A 24263-nucleotide genomic window follows, 5' to 3' on the forward strand; every position below is an offset into this window, starting at 1 on the left:
CATGCTGCAGGGTGGATTCCTCAAGATCACGGCGCAACCTTTGGAACTCAGCCTCACGTTTCTTGTTCATCTCTATCTGGGCAGAAGTGGCACCTCCAGCTTCCTCAAGCCTCTCACTGATCTCTTCCAGTTCTCTGGAAAGATCAGATCTTTGTTTTTCAACCTTAGCACGGGCAGCACGCTCTGCTTCAATCTCCTCTTCAAGCTCCTCAATACGTGCCTATGATGTATATATAATTGTGTGAGTTCTACTGCACAAATAAGCACAAAATAATAATGGTAAAATAAAAAGTAGTTTATATAGTGACCTGGAGTTCTTTAATCTTTTTCTGCAGCTGTGCTCCAAGAGACTGCTCGTCCTCAATCCTAGTAAGAAGCTGGCTTGTCTCAAAGTCCTTCCTGTTGGTCACCAAATAAATATCTCAGACATTGCAATTGAAAAAACTGAGAACAATGTTGTAATCTTTTAACTCTCACTTTTTAAGCTTTTCATCTGACTGTTGCTTGTCATTTTCCAGGTCCATTATGGTTTCCTGGGCCAATTTGAGGTCTCCCTCGAGCTTTCTCTTAGCTCGTTCAAGATCCATACGCAGCTTCTTCTCTTGTTCAAGAGAGCCTTCAAGCTATTGTAAACAGAATAGCAAGCTTGGATACAGGTCAAGCACTTCTACATCAATATTCAGTGTGATTGTTTCCAAATAGTAGTAAATCTAAAATATTTTTCTCAAAAACTTACATCATCTACTTGTTGTTCCAGCTTAACCTTGGCTTTGGTCAGAGTATTGACTTTGTCTTCCTCTGCCTGGAGATCATCAAGAGTTTGCTGATGTGCCTCTTGAAGAGCTTTCTTTTCCTTTGTCAATTTTACAATGGTCTCATCTAGAGATGCCATTTCTTCAGTAAGGTTTTTGACCTGATAAGACATTTGATAAGCATAAGTCATAAGTCATATTACCAAATGATAATTACCTTGTCCATAAAATATAGACCTTGTTCTCAGTAGCATGCTTCTCCTTCTCCACTTTAGCTAGGGTTAGCTCCAAATCATCGATGTCTTTCTTCAGCTCAGAACACTCATCCTCCAGTTTTCTTTTCTTGCCGGTCAGTTCAGCATTGATTTCTTCCTCATCTTCCAGTCTCTCAGTTATCTCTTTGAGTTTGGCTTCAAGCTGGATCTTGCTTTTGATGAGTCCCTCACATCTCTCCTCAGCATCCGAGAGATTTTCAAATTCCTAGAATTGGAAATGAAATGCTCTCCATAATGTACACCTTTTAGTTAGAAATTAATTATTAGCTGAAAAAGATGTGATGAATACTTACTGAAGCTACTTGTAACTGCAGGTCATTTTTCTCCTGCAGTAGTGAAACCATTTTTTCCTCTAGCTCTTTCTTCTTTGCTAGAGCCTTTGCCAGATCCTCTTTCATTTTCTCAAAATTCTCCTTCATGGCAGCCATTTCCTTCTCAGTCTCTGCACTCTTCAGAAGTGGCTTGATCTTGAAATACAGCTTCATCCATGGCCAGTGTTTGACATTCATGAATGAGCGGATGTTGTATTGAATGGTGAAGATAGATTCTCTGTCACAAAGTTAGAGTCAATTTGTAATTTTTTTGGTGTAATAGCAATAAATTTAACCTGAAACAAACATACATTTAACATCCCAAGAGACAATACCTTCTCTCCATCATCTTGGCAAACTCTTTCCTCATAAGGTAACCTCGGGACAGTGCTTGAGTCATGGTTATCAGAATAGTAAGCTTTTCATCTCGCATCTCCTCTAGAAGACCCAAAAGTCCAGCTTTGAAGAACACCTGTAATTAAGATTTATATTTATTAAGCCACAATTTTCTAGTGAATTAATGTGAAACGTAGCTTTGCTAGCATTTCTTACCTTGGTATGTCCAAACTTGTACTGGGTATGATCTACATCAATGGAACTGAGAAGCTTCTCTGAAGCTTTCTTATTGTCAATGAACTGCCCCTCTGGGATGACACTAGCATTCAATACTTTGTATCTGAAACACAGAAAATATCCTTAACTTTGACAGTAGGTTAATTTGCACCTGTGGGCATGTGTATAAACTATGTGTGATTATAATTTCTGTTATATATCGATATAGAAATTACATTTATAATGCTCATGTGTATTATGTGCAGGAAATACCTCTGCTTAAAGTCACCATAGAGGATTCTGCTGGGGAAACCCTTTCTGCAGATTCTGATACCCTCCAGTACACCATTACAGCGCAACTGGTGGATTACTAGAAAATTCTCCATCAGGCCTGAAGGTGCAAAGAATTCATTAAACAGTATTAAAGATCAAGGCAGGATTTAACAGGGATTGCAAAATGTCCTTGAGGTTTCTGGTACGCATATAAAAGCAAGGGTTAATTTAAACTTACCTGGTGTTTTGGTCTCATTTGGAATGAGGCAACGCACAAAGTGAGGATGAGTGCTTCTTAAATTGGTCATAAGCTTTCCCAAGTTTTCCTGTTGGATTTCAAAACAACCATATAAACAACAATCCATCCTCTTTCTGAGATCCGCTGAAGGCTTAATGCTGTATCTTTTGATGTACTGTATTAGTAGAAATGCATAACTAATATTGTACCCGAAACAAAGCTGATACAGTCTGGAAGGAGCCACCCTTCTTCTTCGCAGCTTTTTTGCCACCTCCTTCAGCTGTTGATTCAACATACCAGTAAAGTTGCTTATATTCATCAATATTATCAAATTGAAGTTGTGTTGAAGTGACCACATATCACATTTCACTGAGCCCCCATTTCCCAAAAGCATTTAACAATAATTTTAACACTGAAGCAAATATCAACATCTTTACTATAAAGTCTAGTATAGTTTCTAAAAAAAAAAACTGTAACACACCTTCAGCAGATGCATGAGAAGCAAACAGAATAGGCAACAGTTTAACTGATGCCTTCTGGTACAGCTGAACAACAGAGTCATTCAGGGGGTCTTTATTTTTATCCAGCCAGCCTAAGATGTTGTAGTCTACTGTGCCAGCATAGTGCATCAGCGAGAAGTGAGCTTCTGCTTTGCCTTTAGCAGGCTTTGGCTTCTGGAAAGGGGCACTTTTACCAAGGTGCTGGTCATACAACTTGTTCTTGAATGTCATGTCTGTGGCTTTGGGGAACATGCACTCTTCTTCAAGGATGGAGAAAATACCCATTGGCTGTGTATAAGAGTAAAGTTTGCTTATTTTTCCAGGAAAACAGCAAAAACTGTTCCAAACTTTCCAAAAACTGTTAACTAGATAATTATTACTCACCTTCTCAATAAGCTCAATGCAAGCTGCCAGATCCATACCAAAGTCAATAAACTCCCACTCAATTCCTTCTTTCTTGTATTCCTCTTGTTCCAGCACAAACATGTGGTGGTTGAAAAACTGTTGCAGCTTCTCATTAGTGAAGTTGATGCACAACTGTTCCAAGCTGTTGAACTGTTAAATAGACACACATGAGATAATTTCCACTCTTTTGTTTGGATGGAACGATATTTACATTAGCACCTAATCTGCTTACATCGAAAATTTCAAACCCAGCAATATCCAGCACCCCAATGAAGAACTGCCTCGGCTGTTTGGTATCCAACATCTCATTGATACGGACAACCATCCACAAGAACATCTTCTCATAGACTGCCTTACTCAGTGCATTGACTGAATTGTAGACCTGTTAGAAAGAGCAAAATAAACATTTTTTAAGTAAATAATTGTAATTGTAAATATTCTCTTTTTCTGTGAAGTTCTCTATTACCTGTGGCACAGTCTGCCCCTTGGTCACAAACTCATTCCCAACCTTAACTCTGGGAAAGCACAAAGCTTTCAGCATGTCAGCTGAATTCAGGCCCATGAGGTAAGCGATTTTATCAGCCACTGCAGGGAAAAGATACATTTATAAAGCTACTAAAAACCTTTTTATTTAAGAAAACTATATTGCAATAAAAAAAGCTAAAAGTTGTTTAGTTAAGCTAATAAATTACAAAATAATCAATCATACAATACATCTCCAGTTACAATAGTATAATACAACCAATGATAAAAAATTGTTGCTGTGAATGAACTGAAGTAACGCATACCCTCAGTGCCATCAGGCTCGGCCTGCTCCTCTCTCTGCTTCTGCTTAAATTTCATGTTCCCGTGATGCATCACAGCTCCTGTCAGCTTGAAAATGCTCATCTTCTCCTCAGCAGTGAAGCCTAAGATGTCAATGGCAGTCTAAAAACCAAGAAAGTGCTCATTTACAAATCATATAATACTTGTGGCAGACACAAAATGCAGCTTTGTGAGAACAATTCTGTCTAAATTACACTCAACATCCAATATTAAACCTGTATATAAAATGTGCTTACATCTGTGGCAATAAACTCTTCCACGTCATTGATGCTTTTGACTGTGATCTCCCCATGACTGATCATTGGATAGTCATAAGGGTTAGTGGTGATAAGGAGAGCCTCTGCAGAAATATAAGAAATTGTGCTTCTTAAAATATTATATATATATATATATATATATATATATATATATATATATATATATATATATATATATATATATATATATATATACACACAGACACATTTTAACACTTTGTGTGAACAACAACAAAAAAAGCATGGTACATTTCTTCTGCTTTGCTTGGGTACACAAAGTGTAGTCTGTTTAAAACTTCATTACCCAGTAGTTCAGGCTTGTGCCCTGTTGCGAGCTGGTAGAAAATGTGGTAGCTCCTCTCAGCTGACAGCTGGAAGGTTACTCTTGACTTTTCCAGCAGATCTGTACAGATAATCATATGCTTGAAATGCTACTGAGAGATGGGATAATACATATATAGCATACATACTATATATTTATTTCTATAATATATTGAAATAACTCACAAGTTTCAATATCAGCTGAAGCTAACTTTCCAGTGGAGCCAAAATGGATTCTGATAAATTTACCCTAAAACATTGGAAAATATGTGATAAATATGTGATAGAATACTTTTTAAATGCTAAAAACATTGTCTTTATAAAAAAAAAAAAAACTTTTTTGTTAAAGGCACTTACAAAGCGAGAGGAGTTGTCATTCCTCACAGTCTTTGCATTACCGTAAGCTTCCAGCAAAGGGTTGGCTGCAATGATTTGATCTTCCAGCGACCCCTAAACACACACATATATATATATATTATGAGAAATAAAACTTAGAACTTACATTTCATCATTAATTATACTACTTACACTGCAAACAGCACTGCACAATTTCACCAACCTGCATTTTCCCAGCAGCAGGTTCTACCTTCTTCTGTCCAGACACTGCGATTGTCGCAAAGTACTGGATGACCCTTTTGGTGTTTACAGTCTTTCCTGCACCAGATTCTCCACTGAAACGCAAACCAATTCAGAACTTACAGCTGTAGGCTATAAAAGTGCTTCCTGCAGTCTAAAGCATAACTATGTTCTAGGTCAAAAGCTCTTAAGTATCTGAAACTTGCAAATGGTCTGCTGTTTTTCTTATCTGCTTCCATTGATTTTCAATAATAATCAAAATATAATTCTTTTATTCTTAGTTGATGAACCATGAACACAGAAACAAAACTACCAACATGCTCTAGTAGAGAAAAGTGTACTCACTGAAGATATTGTTTAGGCATGATCTTAGTGTAATACTATTTTAAAATTTTGCACAGATGATTGGGGTAGCTCCTGAATCGTCTAATGTATTAATGGTTTAGCAAACTTAATGTCCACTTTTTATATCAACTCAGCATCGTTGAACTTACGTGATCAGGATTGACTGGTTCTCACGGTCTGGAAAGTAACAATTCTACATGTTGATAAATTTACTATGCACATAACTGAATAATCATATTTGGTAAAATGTTAAAACCTTCATACCAGTGAGCATAAATTGATAAGCATTATCAGAGATGGAGAAGATGTGAGGAGGGGCCTCGATTCTCTTTTTGCCCCTGTAGGCCGTCACAACCGCACTGTCATACACTGGGAGCCACTTATAGGGGTTCACAGTGACACAGAACAACCCAGAGTAGGTCTGTGCAAGGGGAAAAGATTAAATGCTAAACATATAGAATGGATAAAAAGCAGTTCATATGCCACTAAACTATACTGAATGTTTAATGTGCCAATGAGGATAATTAGTTGCACAACTATACTCCATTATCATAAAGTTCTCAATACTGTTCTGGGAAAAAAAATAATGGATGCAAATGTAGCTAAAATATATTATGTGTTTGTATACTCACATAAATCATCCACGCTGCATAACGCTCTTTAAGGTTGTACAGCACAGCAGGCTCATTGAGGTGGGTCATCATAGCCATGTCCTCAATCTTGTCAAACTTTGGAGGATTCATGGGGTAGATGTCATCCTCCTTCACTGTCAAGACCTGGAGTGAATTAAGAGCAGTTACATGGCAGTGGCATGAATGTCAGACGTTAAACCCAGCTTCTGGTTTATTTTTCCCTACTCACTTTGCCACACAGAGATTTGACGGTGGCTTTGCCTCCCTCTCTGCTCTGGAGAACTCCTTTAAGGTACATCTCATTCGGCACAGACACATAGAAGGCTGTTTTGGCATCAAATGGTAAGTTTTGTGCCTCAATCCTTTCTCGCTCTGGCTTCCGGAGGTATATGGCCGCCGGGCCAAAGCACTCCATATCTGCGTCCGAACTCATAGTGACACCTTACTGGAAAGAACATTTTCATTTTATTGCTTTTTGTAGATCTTTTCGACTAATAGTGTTACATATTTTGTATAATTGTGTTACTCTGGGAAGAAATTAATATGGTTTTACTGTATAATAAATCTGATATTGGAAATGACCAATGTCATTAATGTGTAGTCCTTCCATGTGCTATGTGTGTGATGTGTAATATCTTCAGCAAATTATGATGCTAAATATTGACCAAAATCTAACACAAATCTAAATTACATCAATGTAATCTATCATCTTACATTGATGTAATTTTTTAAAAAATATATTCAAGCACAAACATGATGGTAGCTTGTATTTACCCTGTCTGGTGCCTCTCAGGAAATTCAGAGATGATCTTTTTGTGGGGCTGCTGTATGAATCTGTTAAAGACAATAATGTTTATGTATTATATCTTCAATCAGAATTTTAGGACTTGTTCTTGAAGGAACCTGTGTTTGTTTTGTTTTGTTTTGTTCCTTTATAATAGAAACAGCTGTAAGTCACTCACCTTAGTTGGCTGCCTTGTGTGTCCGATGAGGATTCTCCAACTCTTATATATATAGACCTTTAAATGTGATGTCACCATATCTGAGCAACTTGATTTGGTCATGAAGTTTTACTTTGTTTGCCCACTAATGCTGCCTTCCTTAAGAAGCGTCTTATGACACACATGTGTATTATTTTTATCCTCTGATGCCATCTCATGAGCACAGAGGTGTTGTTTTAGCACATAATAGATGAAAATAGATGTAAACAATTAACATAAAACCAAGACGTCTGTATTGTTTGACTTATAATATTACTAATGACTAATAACCGAAATGCAAGGGTATTATTATTATTATTATTATTATTATTATTATTATTATTATTATTATTATTATTATTCACTACACTGATTAATCACTATTTATTCACTTCAGTTGAATCAATCAAAAAAAATTTTTTTTTGGATCATCATTAACAAACCAAGGTCAGATAACTGAGTAGCTCCAGGTAGATGTTAATCCTACTTTAAAATGTCCTCTAGCATTATAAAGCTCCCTGCTATAACTGTGGACAAGAAGCCAAATGTCACTTGTATAAAGTTGCAAGGGCCATGGAAGCCCGACATATTACGAAGAAATAAAATTGGTATATTGTCATACCAAAAGCTCTAAGAAATGACAGAAGCTGCCAAAGAGTTTATAATGTGCCAAACTAAAGACAGCTGGAGTTCCTCAAGTCTCTCCTGGGGCTCTGACAAAGACTAAGATGTTGACAGGAAGACTTAAGTTATTCTGAACTTTCAGCTCCACCTTTCATCCCATCTTACATGCAGGTTTGCTATATTTTCCTTTCTTTTTTACTATAAATTTAAACTTAGGCCAATCAAAAAAAATCCCAAAATTCCCCCCCCAAAAAAAACAAAAGAGTTACTTTATAATGATATTCTCTACACTTAATAAAGGATGGGGAACAAAGAAAGCTGTCAGTTTGGTATAATTGAAATATTTCCTGTGTACACAAAAACAATGCATCTTTAGAATAGGTAATTCCGTAGTGTGTTTCCTTGAGGTATTATAGCATGCTATCCATGTTGTATGATTTATAAGGAAGCTTTTGTCAGCCAGTAGCTCAGTCCTTGCACAGGAAATGTGATCCAATGTTGGCAATGAAGGGAAAGCAGAAGAAATTCTAAAGCAGTTACTCTTGAGATATAATGAGCTTGTGGATTGAATAAAAATGTGATATTCGATAGCTTACTCATAGCATTATATTCTTATTTGGACAAAATACAAATATAGCCCTCTGTGAAGCTCAATGAGTTAAATGTCAGCATACTTGGAAGGCTTATTGTGTTAATACTGTACACCTTTGAACTCTTCATGCATTAAGTTTCACAAACGGGCCTGCTATCTCTTAAGTGCCTGCAAGTGTCAGTGGACAATTTTCACATGGCTCAGAAGTTCAGAAAGAAGATGCTGCAAAGTGAAGTGTACATCACAGCATTCAAATGTGTAATGACCTCTGATAAATCCTCTGGATCATCATCACATTTAATAGGCAGCATCGGGAGGGACATTAGATTCATTAACAATGCTCTGAATTTGGATATATAAGGAGAGAGTTATATTCACTCACTCTAATTTTGTCACTATGACCTTTTCTGGATCAGCCACAAGCAGAATAGTGTAGCAAATATTCTGTAGATGTTGAATTTATATATGAGTTCAAGTGAAAAAATGTAGGATGTTTTGCAAAGTAGTAAAAGCGCATTCTTGCAATTTGACATACATTAAATATGATCATGACAAAAAGAGCAATCGCATACGATAAGAACGTATCTCTGATTCTTTTTTAGACTATAAACACAGTAGGACAAGAAAGAGGAGTCAAAATACAAATATATTGTATTTTAAATTTTACTCTTAAAAATATCAAATTATATTACATAATATCACCCAGTATCACAATATCAACACATTTAGTAACAGCCTTCTCCTGATCAAGGTCAGGAGGATCCGGAGTCTATCCTGGAAATATATCTTGGATGGGGTGCCAGTACATAGCTCATTACAAAGAATTTGTCATTAAAATCTTTCTATAATATTTTTATGTGCACTGATAATTTTGTGCTCCTCAAATGAAGGCACCCCAAATAAATACATTTAGCATTTGGCATTAGAGAAATCATTCTAACTGAATCTGACAGCAAACATATTTTTATTGTCGATCTTTTGGGTGCTTTGTATGTAACATTGAATTGCCTCAAATGTGTATATGCAGAGATGGACTTGTGCCTTAAACTATATAAAGACCTATTAATTGTAGAGTTTCACATGTTCTCTCAACATCCTCAAGGGTTTAATCTGTTCCTCTCATACCACCCAAACATGTCAGTAGTTGCATTAGGCACTAAATTGCCCTAGGTGTGAATGACTGTGCGAACAAATGTATGTGTGCACATGCTGGACCGCTGCAACCCTGACCAGGATGAAGCAGTTATAAATAATTAAAAGAAATTAGTTAGTTAATGTCCTTAGGGAACATGCATTCTTTCAAACGACCTGCTGATATCTTTTGACACTTGGTCTGGCCACATATTAAGATGTGTCAAAGACAGATGGGTATGGAACGACCATTCTTCTCCTCAGATCACACTGAGGATACCAAAACGTTTTTGAAGGTTTTCATAACAGGTGTATTCAATTAGTAGGATATTTATAGATCAACTCATTAGAATATTCAAACTTGTTAGTATTCACTAGATGATATTGAGGGTTGATAGGTATTAGTGACGCATACATGAGTCTGTGGTAATATGCATTTAACTGTAAAATCCTCTTTTTCCGATTATACCTTAAGTAGCTATTGCTATCTATCTATCTATAACCATTGTGTCCAATGGAATGGAATATTAATAAACACTAATATGTCCCACTTATGATTTGATTTCAGAGAGAGAGAGAGAGAACAGAGAGCAAGAATATTTCTCCCTTTTTTCTTTTTTAAACCATACATATTACCTTTTTCAGATTCATTCAGAGAAAGTCTTGTTTTCAGCACATCAGCTCTACAGTGGATTTGATTATTTTTAAAGGGTACATCTGTAAATCTTAGACATCTGTAAGTCTTTAGGAAAGATACAGTATAGAATTTTCCTCTGTAAGGCTAAATTATAAAAATAATGAAAAATAAATTTAGAAACACAAAATTCCAAAACAGCTACAAGCAATAAAGGGATGTTTATTATCATCATAATTGATTCATCTTCTCTCTACAACTAATAAGGTCTTCTGTAATCCATGTGCAATAGCATGAAGGTCAATATATCAAAATCAGACATGAAAATGTCACTATGCACACAATATACATATATTTTACAAATAATTCAAGAGCATCAACACAGTTTACATTGTTGGAACATTGGCTCGTTTTTTTTTTTTTCATGCTCAAGAATATTGAAAGACATTTTAAAGAATGTCCACCCTGATATTGAAGGTTTGTCCAGCATATATGCAGATGTTGAATCATGAGCATGGAGGAAGATAAGGTGTAGGCATACTGCAGCATTGTGAGCATTTAACTATATAGAATAATGATGAGGTTAAACTGCAGAGGGAAGAGATAAGTGGAAATTACTATCAAAAAAAAAGATCATGAAGTAGTATTAAAAGGTTGTGGAGCAAGTTAACGAACAAGCAAATGAAGTCGGCACAACAGGATTAATAATGCAATTTTAATAGCTACCGGACAGTACAGAGAGTCTTTGAATTCCATGAGTGCTTTTGGTTGAGATCACTGCAATACTCTGAATTCGGTTAAGTGACGAGGACACACACCCTGAATCCACTTGGTCCTTGTTGCTTTATGTTGTTCTACACATTGTGTTTCCTCTTTGACTCTCTGTTGCTTGCTTGAGTTTCAAGGTCCCAAAACCTCCACCCCACATATGCTGACCATGGTGAAGTGTTGCAGTGTGCTGAGGTTGAGCAGGTACATTCTTAAAACTGGAAGAAAAAAGTATGGGGGGAGGAAGGTTATGTCAAGCATTAATCTTAGGAAATTCAGCTGCAAGAGAGCCAACTATACAGAGTAAAGCCTAATACAGCATACAATGTGTGAAAATTATGCTTATTAAAATTACTGTAGGTATGTAATGAACTGAAAACACTCCAGATGTCTTCGTTCTTAAAGAAGGGCTGAATTTTGGCTTTGTATTAAATTGAAGCTTTAAACAAACATACAACACAGACAGTAAATCTAGAAACTCCACTGCTAACAAAAATACACTTCATGAGCACTTTATTAGGAACACTATACTAATAATGAGATGATTAGTATAGACTGATAAACTGGCCCCCCCTTTGGTCTTAAAACAGCCTCAATTCTTCTTGTCGCGAAAAAGTAAGTTGGTCCATGGATTCATGCTGCTGCTACTAAATATTGACCCTGTCATCTGTGTTCCTCAGAAAAACTGAGATTCATCAGACCAGGCTACATTTTTCCAGTCTTCATCTGCCCAGTATTGGTGACTATATGTACTGCAGTCCCAGCTTTCTGTTTTTGGTTGACAGAAGTGGAACCCAGTGTGGTCTGTTGTAGCTAATGAATCTCAACGTTTCATGTGTTGTTCATTACGAGATGCTTTTCTGTTCGCCACAATTATACAGAGTATAATTCGTCTGCAGAACTGCTGTGTGAGAAAATCCCATACTATATAAAAAACTTGCCTGGCTGGCACTAAAATCATGCCACAATCAATATCAGTAAGATTACATTTTTTACCAATTCTGATGGTTGGTGTGAACATTGCCAAAGTGGCCACATGATTATGTGCATTGCACTGCTGCCACATTAGATAACGGCATGAAAAGGAAGGTGCACGGGTTCTCATAAATTGCTCTATGGGTGTAGATTTATCTGTACTATAGCTTATGTAGGTATATTTTACCACTACTAAATAGAAATGAATAAAAATAAATAAAAGTTGCACACAAGCCCGACAACTAATTATGACAAATGGTGTGATTAGGGGTGTGTAATATATATACACATAACCACACACACACACACACACACACATTATATAGAAGGGAACCAAACAACACTTACATTCTTGAGAAATTCTTCAGCAACTATTCGTGCCCTTGCATTGACTGAGAGCTTCATCTCGCTGATTTCCTTATCAATTTCCTCCATGAAATGGATGACAAAATCCACCAGCTTGTGCTTATACATCTGCTCTGTGTGAAAGTTAGTGATGAGGAAACTAATATCATAGCCCTAGAGCAAGAAAAAAGAGAAGGAGATATAGTGCATGTAATGTTACGTTATCAATTCTCCATTTTTTTTATCTTTGAAAAAATAAATGTCTCCTATATATATTAAGCATAACCTACATTATACATTTAAGCATATAATATAATTTTTTATGACCTAACAGCCATAAATCATGATTACTGAACAGACACAAAAACTGGTCTTCTGTTTTATAAGCTGAGATGACAGTTTATTAGGTACACATACTTTGTATTTACTCAAGGGTGCCTACAAAAGTGAACCTACATGTTTGATGAACTGGAGAAACTTAACATAAACAAATCACTGTATCCAAAAACTCAGAGTTTAAGTAAAAAAGGATCATTTCAGTTGTAGGGCCTGAGAACTACCAACAAGTAAGCGTTTTTCCTCTCCTATACATATTTTACTTTACACATCCCTCACCTCCACTGGTTTTCTCCGCAGAATGAAAAAGTTCTCAGCTCTCATCATCATAAAGCGCATGAACTTGTGGCACAGAATCTTCTCAATCTCATCAGCCTAGAAAAGACCAATCAGACCACAGTCAACATTCACAAAGTTTCAGCCCCAAACACTTACCATAGGACATGAAAATGACATCTTTTTTACACTATTTACACTATTATCCAGGCATTATTCTTAAGCAGGTAAATAAACTTAAAATACCATCACAATAAGCTTATGGACCAAGATATACATATACTCACTTAATTATTTTTAATTCATGCAAAATGATTAAAGGATTTTGTTTAAAACAGATACTGGGGAGTAAATAAGGCAAACCTGTGTGCCAGTAAAATTAGGTGGTTTTTGGCCACTTATAATATTTGACAAAATGTTTGACTAAGATTCAGATCATTAAGGCCTTGCTTGAAGTGGTGATTGTTTAAAAAAAATCTACAATAGTGTCTGCCATAATATCACAAATCCTGTCTACAGATGCATGTCTCTGGGAATGTAAAACTGATTAATTATAGGTCAATACCTGCTTTACTGCAATGCTGACACGAACAGAGTTGATTGAACCTTCTATAAGGACCTTCTCTTTATCATTTCTGCTAATCACAACTGGCTGCAGCAACAATTCCTTACTGCTCCTGTTACACACAGACACACAGCCAGTTAGTGGGGGGTGAGCAAAATACTACCACTAGACACTGGGCAGAGACTGTACTATAAATTATGTAAAATTACAGGGAAAATATATCCAGGAAATGAGCATTGTGATAATTTTTATAAGATTATATATGAGATAGAAAATACAGATGTGTTTTAAACAAAGTTATTAATGTACATAATATATCAAAAAAGCACTGAAGTGCTTAACTAGGCTTTCACAAAGCTCTGGGTTAAACTCATACTTACCGTACTTCAACCTCAGGTTTGTTGTGGCGCTCGACCACCTGTGAGGAGAAGTTTTCCAGGCAGAGAGCTGCCTGCAGTGTTGCTCGTACTGCATTCAGGTATGGACGCAAAGTCGCTGTCTGCAGTGAACAATGAAACCCACAAAAAATTATTCAGTCATGCAAATGCAAAACTTACATCTGAAACACTAAAGCCATACCCAAAATTAAGGTTTTGACTAAACTGTATAAAATACAGTAATGTATTTAAAGTGCTACTGGATGCTAGAATTCAAAGAACGGTGTCAGTGTAATCAGTAGCATTTACTCATTTGTGGTATTGAGGCAAAGGATCACTGATACATGCACACAGGGCACCACCTTGTGGAGAAAATCCATCTTTATAAACAGGTGGCGGATTTACTGAAAGTGTGTACCATGGAGGGCCATTAAAGTAGCGGTGCTGTAATGTGGTGTGTAACGGTGTCACCTCACTGGTTCTGAGTACCAGGTTTAATCCTGAGCTTGCCTTACTGGAGTGGAGATTGACATGTTCTCCACATGTCTGCCTGGGATTTATTTAGGCTTCCAGCTCCTAAAAACATGCCAGCAGGTGGACTGGCTATGCTAATTGTTCAAATTAGTGACTGAGTATGTAAGTGTGTGTGTGTGTTGGGCTACCAATAGGAAGGTTGTGAGTTTGATTCCTACGTCCACCAAGCTGCCACTGCTGGGCCACTGAGCAAGGCCTTTAACCCTCAATTGCTCAGTTGTATAAAAAATGAGATAAAATGTAAGTCGCTCTGAATAAGGGCGTCTGCTAAATGCTGTAAATGTATGTGTGTGTCTGTAGGGACTGGTATCACATCACAGGGTATTTCTTCCTCACACGCTGTGTTTCAGAGATAGTCACCAGCTTCACTGCAACACTGACGAACAGATGAGTAAAAACTGGGCAACTGTAAATGTAGGCACCTGATAAATCACTGTCAATTACATTCAAATTCAACAAGAAGGAGGAAGTCCAGACCATCTGTCAGGAAACTGCTTATATGTGTATGACCAAATTTGGCCCTCATAGGAGTCCAGACTGAAGTCTAGAGCAACACTCGAGGATAACATTAAAGAAGTCTATACTAGAGTCCCAGATATAACATGTCATCAATGTCAGTTCTTTATTGCAACTCACAATGCAGTTAATAATTGTAATAATAAATGTTTGCTTTCGTAAATAGAAAAATCAGAAAATCCTACACATCTGCTGGTCATCTCCTGTGTGTTCCTGCTCTAGTTTTCTCCATTAAAGAGCTGACTTGGGTGGGGATGATTTAGCTAGGTGGCTAACGGCTAACAGCTCTTCCAATATAAAAATAATGTGCACATTGACGAAAGCAAGAAATATAAATGTTTTTACTCTGTTCCGTTTTATCTAAATGTAAATAATTTGTTTCGATGGGATTTTCTTACCATTTCTTTATATCCGGCTCTTCTCTGAAAGCGGAAATGCTACAAACACCGAGCCACTTCCGTGTTCCTTGTCATACTTTGGGCGATACCACTAACAATGTTTAACATGGGGGTGTCCAGGAATACAACAGCAGTAATCTATCTAAACAAACAAACAAACAAACAAACAAACAAACAAACAAACAAACAAACAAAAATCAAACCAAAATACGTATTACCATGGGATAATCACTTAAACTTAATTCTACCAATATAAAAATAATGAGCACATTGACGGAAGCAAGAAATGTAAATGTTTTTACTCTGTTCCGTTTTTATCTGTAAGTAAATAATTTGTTGCAATGGGATTTTCTTACCATTTCTTTATATCCGGCTCTTTTCTGAAAGCGGAAGTGCTACAAACACCGAGCCATTACTTTGGGCGATACCACAGCAGTAACATAAATAAATAAATAAATAAATAAATAAATAAATAAATACACATACATAAATAAATAATCAAATAAATAAATAAAAAGTCAAGCCATACTACTTATTACCATACTTGTTTTTAAATACAAATTAATTATTTACAATAGATTAAATGAATGACAGTGTATGCTTACACACAATTATGTAAATGTGTTATTTCTGCATATATTTCTTCAGTCTATCTGTTCAGGTTCGTATTGTAATTTTTTTTGTTTCTCTTTCGGTTTTATTTGCACAGAACTTCATCTCTCCTCACACCCCAGTACCTTTCTGCCCAAAACTGATCATATGCATCATAAATACAAATATGTTCCTCCATACAGCTTATTATTATTATTATTATTATTATTATTATTATTATTATTATTATTATTATACTTCCAAGTAATCGATTATTTTTTTTCTAATACCCCCTTGCCTATTTCTGATATTTACTTGTGTATGTGTACATATCGCTATTAGAATAAAAACATTTCTGATGTAAAAGTTATATAATGTTATATTATGTTTATGCACAAAATGAGCCTTTAATAACTAGAATAAAAAGAAAAACACAACCTTGCATTTTGTTTTCTTTTATCATTTTATTTCAAAAGAAACCATAAGTGATTGATCTTAACCAGTACAAAAAATAAAGAAAAAAAAAACAAAGAAAAATAAAATAATTAAAAAAAACAACAGATGTGTAAAAAGTGCTAATTTATTTCCTTTTTTTGTGCAATTATTTACACGTGGTTATGTATCAGTGAAACCATCGGTATCACCAAAAGGACTTGCTATGTTTTAGTCATCACTGTGATCATAAGGCTTATTTACATACAGCATAATGCTTATAATAAGTGAAGTGCTTTTAACAGCTTAAAGCATGCAAACTTTTCAAGCCTTCTTAACTGTCTTTTTTGTCTGCTTGGGTTTCTTGGGTTTGTTCGCCTTCTTGGCTGCTACCGCTGGGCTTTTATCCGCTTTCTTGGGCTTGGAGCTTTTCTTGGTGACTGGAGTCGCCTTCTTCACGCCGCGGACGCTTTTCTTCTTATTCTCTGCATTTTTGGCTGTTTTCTTGGCCGGTTTCGCGGTCTTTCTCTGCTTCACAGAGCTCTCCTTGGTGTCGGAGGTGAATTTCTTCTTGTTGAGCTTGAAGGAGCCATTGGCGCCCAGACCCTTCACCTGCACCAGCGTGTCGTTGCGCAGCAGCGCGCGTATGGAGTAGCGCAGATACACGCGTCCGTGCTGCTGGTCAAACCAGCTCGCTTTTTTCGCCTCATTATATATTTTAAAAAGAGACGAACCGTTTCTCTCTCCCAAAGTTTTGATGGCATCGATCACCAGCTGGCTGTACTTTCCAGGCCCTTTACCCTTCCTCTTATTTGTCTTAGATTTCTCTGCAGTTGCAGGCTTTGCTTTTCTCGTGGGTTTCTTTTTGGCCACGCGTTTTGCTGGTGCTTCTGGTGCTGCTTCTGGTGCAGTTTCCTCAGCCTGAGTAGACATGGTTATACTTTTAGATCTGAAGCGTATTGAGATGCTAGAGTTTATCCGCTCTAAGACTTTGTTGTCAGCCACGACTGATCGCTGTTTATCAACCACGCGCGGACGTGATTGAGAACAACAACACTGAAATCAGGCGCATGCCTGGAGTTGTGTTTTTTGCTGTTAGTTTGAAATCTGTTATCTCTTACATTCTCGTGCGATTCGCATCCTAATCGTTCTGTTTTGAAAGTGCAACCAAGGCCGTGTTCAGCACTGTGCGGTAAAGACAGATGGGCTGCGACACTCGGAACAATGCGGATAAACAGAAGATCTCAGCCTGCGCATAGTATGCAATAGCAAGTAGGGGAGGCGACTTAGAGCACGAATTATTAGGAACCTGTACACAGACGCACAATGTTGGGAACATACGACAAAGGTTAAATGTGTAAATTACTGGAAAAGTGGTTAGTTCGAACTAGATCACTAACGATGTCCATAATATATGTGGTTTAATTTCCCTAAACAAGCACATAACACGCCATCACGTGGCCGTGCTTAGCTTCCTGTTGTGTTTGAAAAGCATGGGCGGTTCTACATGATGCTTATTGGGGTCTGCTTTACTCGCCTCCATTTGCCTAGACACGTTTGCAAATATATATTTTTTTTATTTTCACATTAATTATTTGAAGTTGCAAGTTAGGTTCGAGTGACCGGTTGCTCTATGGCTGAATATTCCAGAGAAAGGCTCTGAATACATTATAACTAGGATAAAGATGCTACTGAAGATGCAACGCACAAGTGAATAAGAATAAAAAATATATATATATATATATATATATATATATATATATATATATATATATATATATATATATATACAGTTAGGTCCAAAACAAAGTGTGACATGTCTGCTATATTGCCTGTTCCACATTTATAAGCAGAGGTGGGTAGTAACGAGTTACATTTACTCCGTTACATTTACTTGAGTAAGTTTTTGAAAAAATTATACTTCTAGGAGTAGTTTTAAATCACTATACTTTTTACTTTTACTTGTGTAGATTTGTGAAGAAGAAACTGTACTCTTACTCCGCTACATTAGGCTACAATGAGCTCGTTACTTTTCTTTTTACCTCTTTGGTATTCTACACATCAATTTTAATGTTTTATTTTGACAGAGAAACTTCCGCTAAGGCTCTACCACGTGAATGTGTTTCACCAATCAAACGTAGTTGTGCAGTCTCTTCACGTTACTATACTCAATCTCAGCGGCGGGACGCGTTAGTTAGCAACACAGCAGTTTTGTCGAGTTCAGCTGTTTCGAGTTTTTTTTATGTGCTCAACTTTACTCAGCGCCGCAAGAGCCGACAAACAGATGACATCAGACGTGTCGTTTCTTGCAGCGCCGAACACACATATTTAAAGGGATAGTTCACTTAAAATGAAAATTCTGTCATCATTTACTCACTCTCATGTTGGTACAAACCTGTATAAATTTCTTTGTTCTGATGAACATGAAGGAAGATATTTTGAGAAACAAAAACAGCTTTGCAACCAGAAGCTTTAGCTTACCTGAAACTAAGGAAAGTACTATAGGCTTCCTGAAATTAATTAAAGGAGTAGAGATGTATTTCATTATTATTGCCCTTTCATCAAGGCATCAAATGTGCAACAATCACAACACAAAAGAAATGAAATGTGTGTGTGTGTGTTTCCTTCTGTTGTTCTGTCACTGGAGACACACACACACAGTTTATGAGAATTTATGGGCTGCCTTGTTCTAGTTCTGCCTGGTAAAAAAGTATAAAGGTTTGGAAATTTGTGTTACTTGTGTATATTTATTTTTCTATTATTATCTTATTTATTAAGTACTTGAATTTACCTGAATTATTTTAATTTAAGCTATTTTGTAATTAATTTTAATTTATTTTATTGACTGGATGAGCCATAAATTGCCTAAAGATTATTTTGTATTTTTGTCTGTCTGATTGTTGTCGTGTTAAAAAATAAATCAGACGTTACTCAACAGTTACTCGGTACTTGAGTAGTTTTTTCACCAAGTACTTTTTTACTCTTATTCAAGTAATTATTTGGATGTCTACTTTTTACTTTTACTTGAGTCATATTATTCTGAAGTAAGAGTACTTTTACTTGAGTACAATTTTTGGCTACTCTACCCACCTCTGTTTATGAGCACGTTTACCTCCCATCCCGCAATAGGAAAAAAGGTAAAGGAAGTTAAAATGAACAAATTAAACAAATTAACTAGATTTAAAGTTCGTCGTGACAATGTAGGCTTGTGTTCCCAAAGGCTGGTATGCTAGGGTGCCAATAATTTTGGAGGTGGGCTGCATGTGAAGTCATCCGAATACCTGTGATCTGAGTGTTTTGATATGTCACATGTCAATGTTGTGGAAAGTTTTTTGATTTTGCATATTTTGGGGGCTGTGGGAAAATGCCAGTCGGTGCACCAATTTAAACCTTTGTCCAGAGTATCACCCTAGAGAAGTTGGCCGAATTTGGTGTAGATAGCTTGAAAGCTTGCAGAGTTATAACCCTCTAAAATTTATAATGGGTGTCTGTGGCAAAAAGGAAAATTTGAGACCCAGTACCGTGAGTACTGGTACTCGGATAGCTTAGAAAAGTAATAGCAACAAACTTCAGACCAGCTTCTACAACATATCTGATTTTGGTGCATTTGTCTCAAAAGCGCTAGGAGGAGTTACTCTTGATATATTTTTGTCTAAGAAGAATAAGCAAAACAGAATGTTGGCTTGTAACTACAGGGCGGTTTAGCGTTGGTGATGTTAAAACAGATTGCTCTGTTATAACATACACATCCAGTACATCAACAAGACATAGCTCAAACATGTCACATATGGCATATTTGCCTGTGTACTGGACCCTTTAATGTATGTACATAATAACATAGCTAGATCTATACATACATACCTTTTCAGATGTTTATGTGTTGTCCTCCTCTCCTTTTACCTTATACCAAGTGTACAGTATATTGTCTGCATAGTTTAATCATTTTGTTACGCATAGTACTTGTCACTTCTTGTTTCACTGTACCTTTTTTACAAGCTACAAATGGACAAGTAAAGCTTTGACTCTTGAATGTAGAACATGCAAAACTGCACACAGAAAGTAAGCCAATCTTAGTATTGAACTTTGGACCATGGAGCTGTGAGGCAGAAATATTGTCACCAACCATCTGTCTCTTATGTTAAATGTTAATTGTTTTTTCCCATGATAATAGATGACAAAGAATTTTATGTGTTCAACCATATCTCTATGTTCCAAGGCAGACAGTTATGATTTAACATGATTTAAGTTAACGTCAGTGTTCCTGGGGACTGAGAACAAATGAAATGTTTCTTGAGAATGATTATTTGATTGTATTTATTTAAAATATTTTGTAAATTTAAAAAAATCAATAATTTTGGCACATTTTATACTGTACATACATATTGTGTGTGTGTGTGTTTATTGAAGTAAAAATAAATTTTTAAAAGGGCAAAGGTAGATTGTGCAAATCTGTTAGTGTCAATATACACAAGCGTTAGCAGCTACAGCTTTGTTCAGACGAGCTGGAGATGTCATTTCTGTTCAACTTAATCTGATCTGGAATTTCAATATCAGTATCAAGGTCTGTTTCCTAGAGAGAGGGAGAGAGATAATGATATACACAGGTAAATGTACATGGACAAACAGGTCAGTGGAATATAATAAAATGCCACCCTACTAACCTGTTTTAGAGCATTACGTGCAATGGTTTGAAATGCCTGTTCAACATTGATGGCCTCTTTTGCACTGGTTTCAAAGTATGGAATATTGTTTTTACTCTGACACCATGCCTGTGCCCGCTTTGTTGTCACCTGAAAGACATGCATAAAACAGAAATACTACAAAAATAATTTGACTCAATAAACCAACAATATGTACTCTTAGTAGCAATATTATTGCAGTCAGGCAGAGCAACATTCTCTTCCATGTTTTATAATCTTTTTATTTAAAACAATTCTTTCAACACGACATGGTATTATACAATGTTGTATGTTGTTTGGTATAGAAGACGTTCATATTTTTCTTTTTGACTTAAAAGATAAATGTTAAGAGAAACTTAAGCTGAGGTAGAGTGAATTATTTTTAAAAAACCTTGGTCTTTGGTCCCTGTTTAGACAAGGGAGCAATTGTGATATTAACAAAATGTGATATTAACCTCCCAAGGGCCTATGTGTTACTTGCCTGCCTGTTTTCCAGGTCAATCTTGTTGCCTAGGACCAGGAAAGGGAAGTTGTCTGGGTCACGAGGACCGGCCTGAATCAAAAACTCATCTCTCCAGGAATCCAGTGTCTTAAATGTGGTATGAGCAGTAACATCGAATACCAGCACACAGCAGTCAGCACCCCGATAAAACGCGACCCCAAGAGACTGAAACCTTTCCTGTCCAGCTGTGTCCCAAATCTGACAGAAACAAAAACTGTATTGGTCCTAGCAGAATTTCTAATACATAATTACAGTTTATTGAGGAAAAATACAAAAAAGTTCACATTTTTCCTTCAAAAGAGTAATAACAATTTTATTGAGATAATTAGATACACTATATGGCCAAAGATAAGAACTCCTCATTCCAGATTTAATCCTGCTTTCTGTTATAACAACCTTCACTCATCTGAAAAGACGTCACACTTAATTTTGGAGCATGGCTGTGGGGGATTTACCCATTCAAGGCTCTGTGCAGGTCACTTGAGTTCTAAAACACCAATCATGTCAGACCATGTGTTTATGGACATTGTTTTGTGCACAGGGGTGTTGTCATCATGGAAAAGAGTTGGACTCAGCACCTTAGTTCTAGAGAAGGGAAATGTGAACAACACACTAAGACATTTAATACAATTGTGTGCTTCCAACATTGTGGCAGCATATTGGAGAAGGCTCACGTATGGGTGTGATGGTCAGGTGTTCACATACATTTGGCCATACAGTGTACATTTACAGGAATATTGCTTTCTATTTATTGCAACAAATTTTGATAGCAAAATATTGGCTTATATTGGAATTAAAGGGGTTTAAGGGGTTATGTTTGAATCAGTTCGGAGTCAGTAGTTTATGGATTGAAGTTCCAGTCAAATGGCTTATTTCTTTTAAAGTAGCCGTTTCGAAGTATCTGATTTCTTGCAACATTACATGTCTAGAATTCAAGTAAGTAACAATTATTTTACAATCATAAAATTGCTTTTTGCCACTTATCTTAGATTATAATCAAAATTATACTAGTTGCATTCCCATCATCTATCACTTATACTACCACACCCTGAAACTGGTTATGAATAACTAAAATATGTCACAAACAAGCAGCTCATATGATCATCATGAGACTGAAGCAATCTGAGTATATGCCATATGTCTAAAGTCTTCTGCTATTACACAACAATATTCTGTCATGGAAATGTTTTACTTATAAATTTTATGTTATTTAGATGATAGAGTATTTCTAACAGAATACCTGCAAAGTAACAAGTCTGTCCTCAACCATCACCTCCTTTGTAAGGAAGTCAGCTCCTATTGTAGCTTTGTACTGATTACTGAATTTCTTGTTAACATACTGGTTCATTAAAGACGTCTTTCCAACACTGCAGAAAGAAAGAGAACTGAAAGAGGAACCTGGTATTTCCAACATGTTCACTGTAATATGTGAGTCTCTACTCTTACACCAAAACCAAAGTTAAGAACATTTAATTGTATGTTATTTTGTCAAAAATCAGGAAAATATTTGTTGTTGTTGTAATAAATGATCTCTCTGTATGTCTCTCTCTCTCTCACACACACACACACACTTACCCTGAATCCCCAAGAATAATGACTTTTAGAAGAACTTTCTTCCTTGATGCCATTCTCCCTAGAGGACAGATCAAGGACAAGTCTGATTTAATAATACTACAAAATCACTCTTTTCAGAGGACCTTAGAGATTAAACCGTATTGCAGAGAAAGCAACGCTTATGTTTGATCATAAATACAGTGATATCCACATCAATCTCTCACACACACACGCACACACACAAACCACATCATGATCTACTGTATGAACTATAACTCTCAGTAACAACCAATACACACAGGAGTACATTATTAGACCCACACACACAGTTTAACTTGCAGAAGTATCTGCTGTGTCAAACCTGTTACTTCTGGTCTTCTCTCCACTTCAAGAGCAGCTTACTTTCACAGGATCTGCCAACTTATTTGTATTTGTATCTTAACTCCCGTCTCTCACTTCCTGTTCCTCACTGATTTCCCTTGGCAACGCTGTTGCCGTGCACGCGCATGCATTTCAGAATCAGAATCAGAAAGAACTTTATTGCCAGGCATGTTTTCACATACGAGGAATTTGTTTTAGTGACAGAAGCTCCACAGTGTAACAGAATGACATTGACAAGACACAAAAACATATATAATATAGACAGTTTGTATGTACAGTGGAAAATGTGCAATTGAAATATAAATAAGTAAGTATGTGTTTTAAGTAATCTCTGGAAAATTGTCCTTAGTGTGTGATTGCGTGAGTGAATGAGAGTGTGTGTGTGTGTGTGTGTGTGCCCTGCGATGGGTTGGCACTCCGTCCAGTGTGTATCCTGCCTTGATGCCCGATGATGCCTGAGATAGGCACAGGCTCCCTGTGACCCGAGGTAGTTCAGATAAGCGGTAGAAAATGAGTGAGTGAGTGAGTGTTTTAAGTAAATTATGTTAGAATAGTGTTGTGTGTTCTGTATATGTCGTGTTCATCAGATGGATTGCCTGAGAGAAGAAACTGTTCCTGTGTCTGGTCGTTCTGGTGCTCAGGGCTCTGTAGTGTCAACCAGATGGCAACAGTTCAAAGAGTGATTGTGCTGGATGTGAAGGGGTCCAGAGTGATTGTCTTTGCCCTTTTACTCACTCTGGAGAAGTACAGATCTTGTATAGTGGGAAGTGTTGTGCCAATGATTCGCTCAACAGTCTGGACTACCCTCTGT

General features: G+C 36.6%; 4 protein-coding genes across 5 annotated transcripts in view; all 4 read right to left on the reverse strand.

The window, feature by feature from the left end:
* The window catches only part of myhb (myosin, heavy chain b), an 11776-nt gene extending 4533 nt beyond the window's left edge, over window positions 1-7243 (reverse strand). Inside the window, exons 1-27 of the mRNA XM_060867909.1 lie at window positions 7225-7243; window positions 7037-7096; window positions 6492-6707; window positions 6263-6406; window positions 5895-6051; window positions 5780-5807; window positions 5269-5380; window positions 5067-5159; window positions 4896-4959; window positions 4693-4791; window positions 4368-4471; window positions 4095-4233; window positions 3773-3891; window positions 3539-3688; window positions 3286-3456; window positions 2883-3189; window positions 2611-2681; window positions 2402-2489; window positions 2164-2281; window positions 1891-2014; window positions 1674-1810; window positions 1321-1576; window positions 990-1232; window positions 737-913; window positions 478-623; window positions 309-399; window positions 1-220 (exon numbers count right to left, since the gene is read on the reverse strand). The exon at window positions 1-220 is cut by the window's left edge and continues 170 nt beyond it. Coding sequence (XP_060723892.1) covers window positions 1-220; window positions 309-399; window positions 478-623; window positions 737-913; window positions 990-1232; window positions 1321-1576; window positions 1674-1810; window positions 1891-2014; window positions 2164-2281; window positions 2402-2489; window positions 2611-2681; window positions 2883-3189; window positions 3286-3456; window positions 3539-3688; window positions 3773-3891; window positions 4095-4233; window positions 4368-4471; window positions 4693-4791; window positions 4896-4959; window positions 5067-5159; window positions 5269-5380; window positions 5780-5807; window positions 5895-6051; window positions 6263-6406; window positions 6492-6695 — 3562 coding nt within the window. The 5' untranslated portion in view covers window positions 6696-6707; window positions 7037-7096; window positions 7225-7243. The remainder of the gene's footprint in view (window positions 221-308; window positions 400-477; window positions 624-736; window positions 914-989; window positions 1233-1320; window positions 1577-1673; window positions 1811-1890; window positions 2015-2163; window positions 2282-2401; window positions 2490-2610; window positions 2682-2882; window positions 3190-3285; window positions 3457-3538; window positions 3689-3772; window positions 3892-4094; window positions 4234-4367; window positions 4472-4692; window positions 4792-4895; window positions 4960-5066; window positions 5160-5268; window positions 5381-5779; window positions 5808-5894; window positions 6052-6262; window positions 6407-6491; window positions 6708-7036; window positions 7097-7224) is intronic.
* A 3182-nt stretch (window positions 7244-10425) lies between these two features.
* Window positions 10426-15455, reverse strand: arpc4 (actin related protein 2/3 complex, subunit 4). Its single transcript, XM_060867910.1, has 6 exons — window positions 15314-15455; window positions 13869-13987; window positions 13489-13600; window positions 12927-13022; window positions 12315-12485; window positions 10426-11209 (listed from the first exon to the last, which is right to left on the reverse strand). Exons 1-6 carry the CDS (start codon window positions 15314-15316, stop codon window positions 11204-11206), a joined length of 507 nt encoding a protein of 168 aa, XP_060723893.1. The 5' UTR covers window positions 15317-15455; the 3' UTR covers window positions 10426-11203.
* A 1013-nt stretch (window positions 15456-16468) lies between these two features.
* On the reverse strand, window positions 16469-17879 carry LOC132844093 (histone H1.10). Its single transcript, XM_060867258.1, has 3 exons — window positions 17844-17879; window positions 17505-17645; window positions 16469-17392 (listed from the first exon to the last, which is right to left on the reverse strand). Exons 1-3 carry the CDS (start codon window positions 17877-17879, stop codon window positions 16661-16663), a joined length of 909 nt encoding a protein of 302 aa, XP_060723241.1. The 3' UTR covers window positions 16469-16660.
* A 2757-nt stretch (window positions 17880-20636) lies between these two features.
* Window positions 20637-23533, reverse strand: LOC132843942 (ras-related protein rab7-like). Of its 2 annotated transcripts, none has more exons than XM_060867080.1 (6): window positions 23433-23533; window positions 23093-23150; window positions 22758-22884; window positions 21497-21715; window positions 20998-21126; window positions 20637-20906 (listed from the first exon to the last, which is right to left on the reverse strand). In XM_060867080.1, exons 2-6 carry the CDS (start codon window positions 23143-23145, stop codon window positions 20811-20813), a joined length of 624 nt encoding a protein of 207 aa, XP_060723063.1. In that variant the 5' UTR covers window positions 23146-23150; window positions 23433-23533; the 3' UTR covers window positions 20637-20810. The 2 variants fall into 2 exon arrangements, with proteins under 2 accessions (XP_060723063.1, XP_060723066.1); XM_060867083.1 differs by having other exon boundaries at window positions 23399-23450.
* Window positions 23534-24263: the final 730 nt, after the last annotated feature.

Source organism: Tachysurus vachellii, chromosome 4 (assembly GCF_030014155.1).
Source record: "Tachysurus vachellii isolate PV-2020 chromosome 4, HZAU_Pvac_v1, whole genome shotgun sequence".
NCBI lineage: Eukaryota > Metazoa > Chordata > Actinopteri > Siluriformes > Bagridae > Tachysurus > Tachysurus vachellii.

Bases quoted from the DNA above. Each gene is read 5' to 3' on its own strand.
- arpc4 (XM_060867910.1), bottom strand. The intron at 13,601-13,868 runs GTAAGTATGAGT...TGTGTGTAACAG, and splicing joins AAACCTGAGGTTGAAGTACG to GAGCAGTAAGGAATTGTTGC. The intron at 12,486-12,926 runs GTGAGGGATGTG...TTCTTGCTCTAG, and splicing joins TGCGGAGAAAACCAGTGGAG to GGCTATGATATTAGTTTCCT.
- LOC132844093 (XM_060867258.1), bottom strand. From the start codon at position 17,879: ATGGAGGCGAGTAAAGCAGACCCCAATAAGCATCAT. The intron at 17,646-17,843 runs GTAGAACCGCCC...GTCTGTGTACAG, and splicing joins CAGACCCCAATAAGCATCAT to GTTCCTAATAATTCGTGCTC. The intron at 17,393-17,504 runs GTTGCACTTTCA...GCCTGATTTCAG, and splicing joins CAGTGCTGAACACGGCCTTG to TGTTGTTGTTCTCAATCACG.
- LOC132843942 (XM_060867080.1), bottom strand. From the start codon at position 23,145: ATGGCATCAAGGAAGAAAGTTCTTCTAAAAGTCATTATTCTTGGGGAT. The intron at 21,716-22,757 runs GTATTCTGTTAG...TGTTTCTGTCAG, and splicing joins ACAGACTTGTTACTTTGCAG to ATTTGGGACACAGCTGGACA. The intron at 20,907-20,997 runs GTTAGTAGGGTG...CCCTCTCTCTAG, and splicing joins CACGTAATGCTCTAAAACAG to GAAACAGACCTTGATACTGA.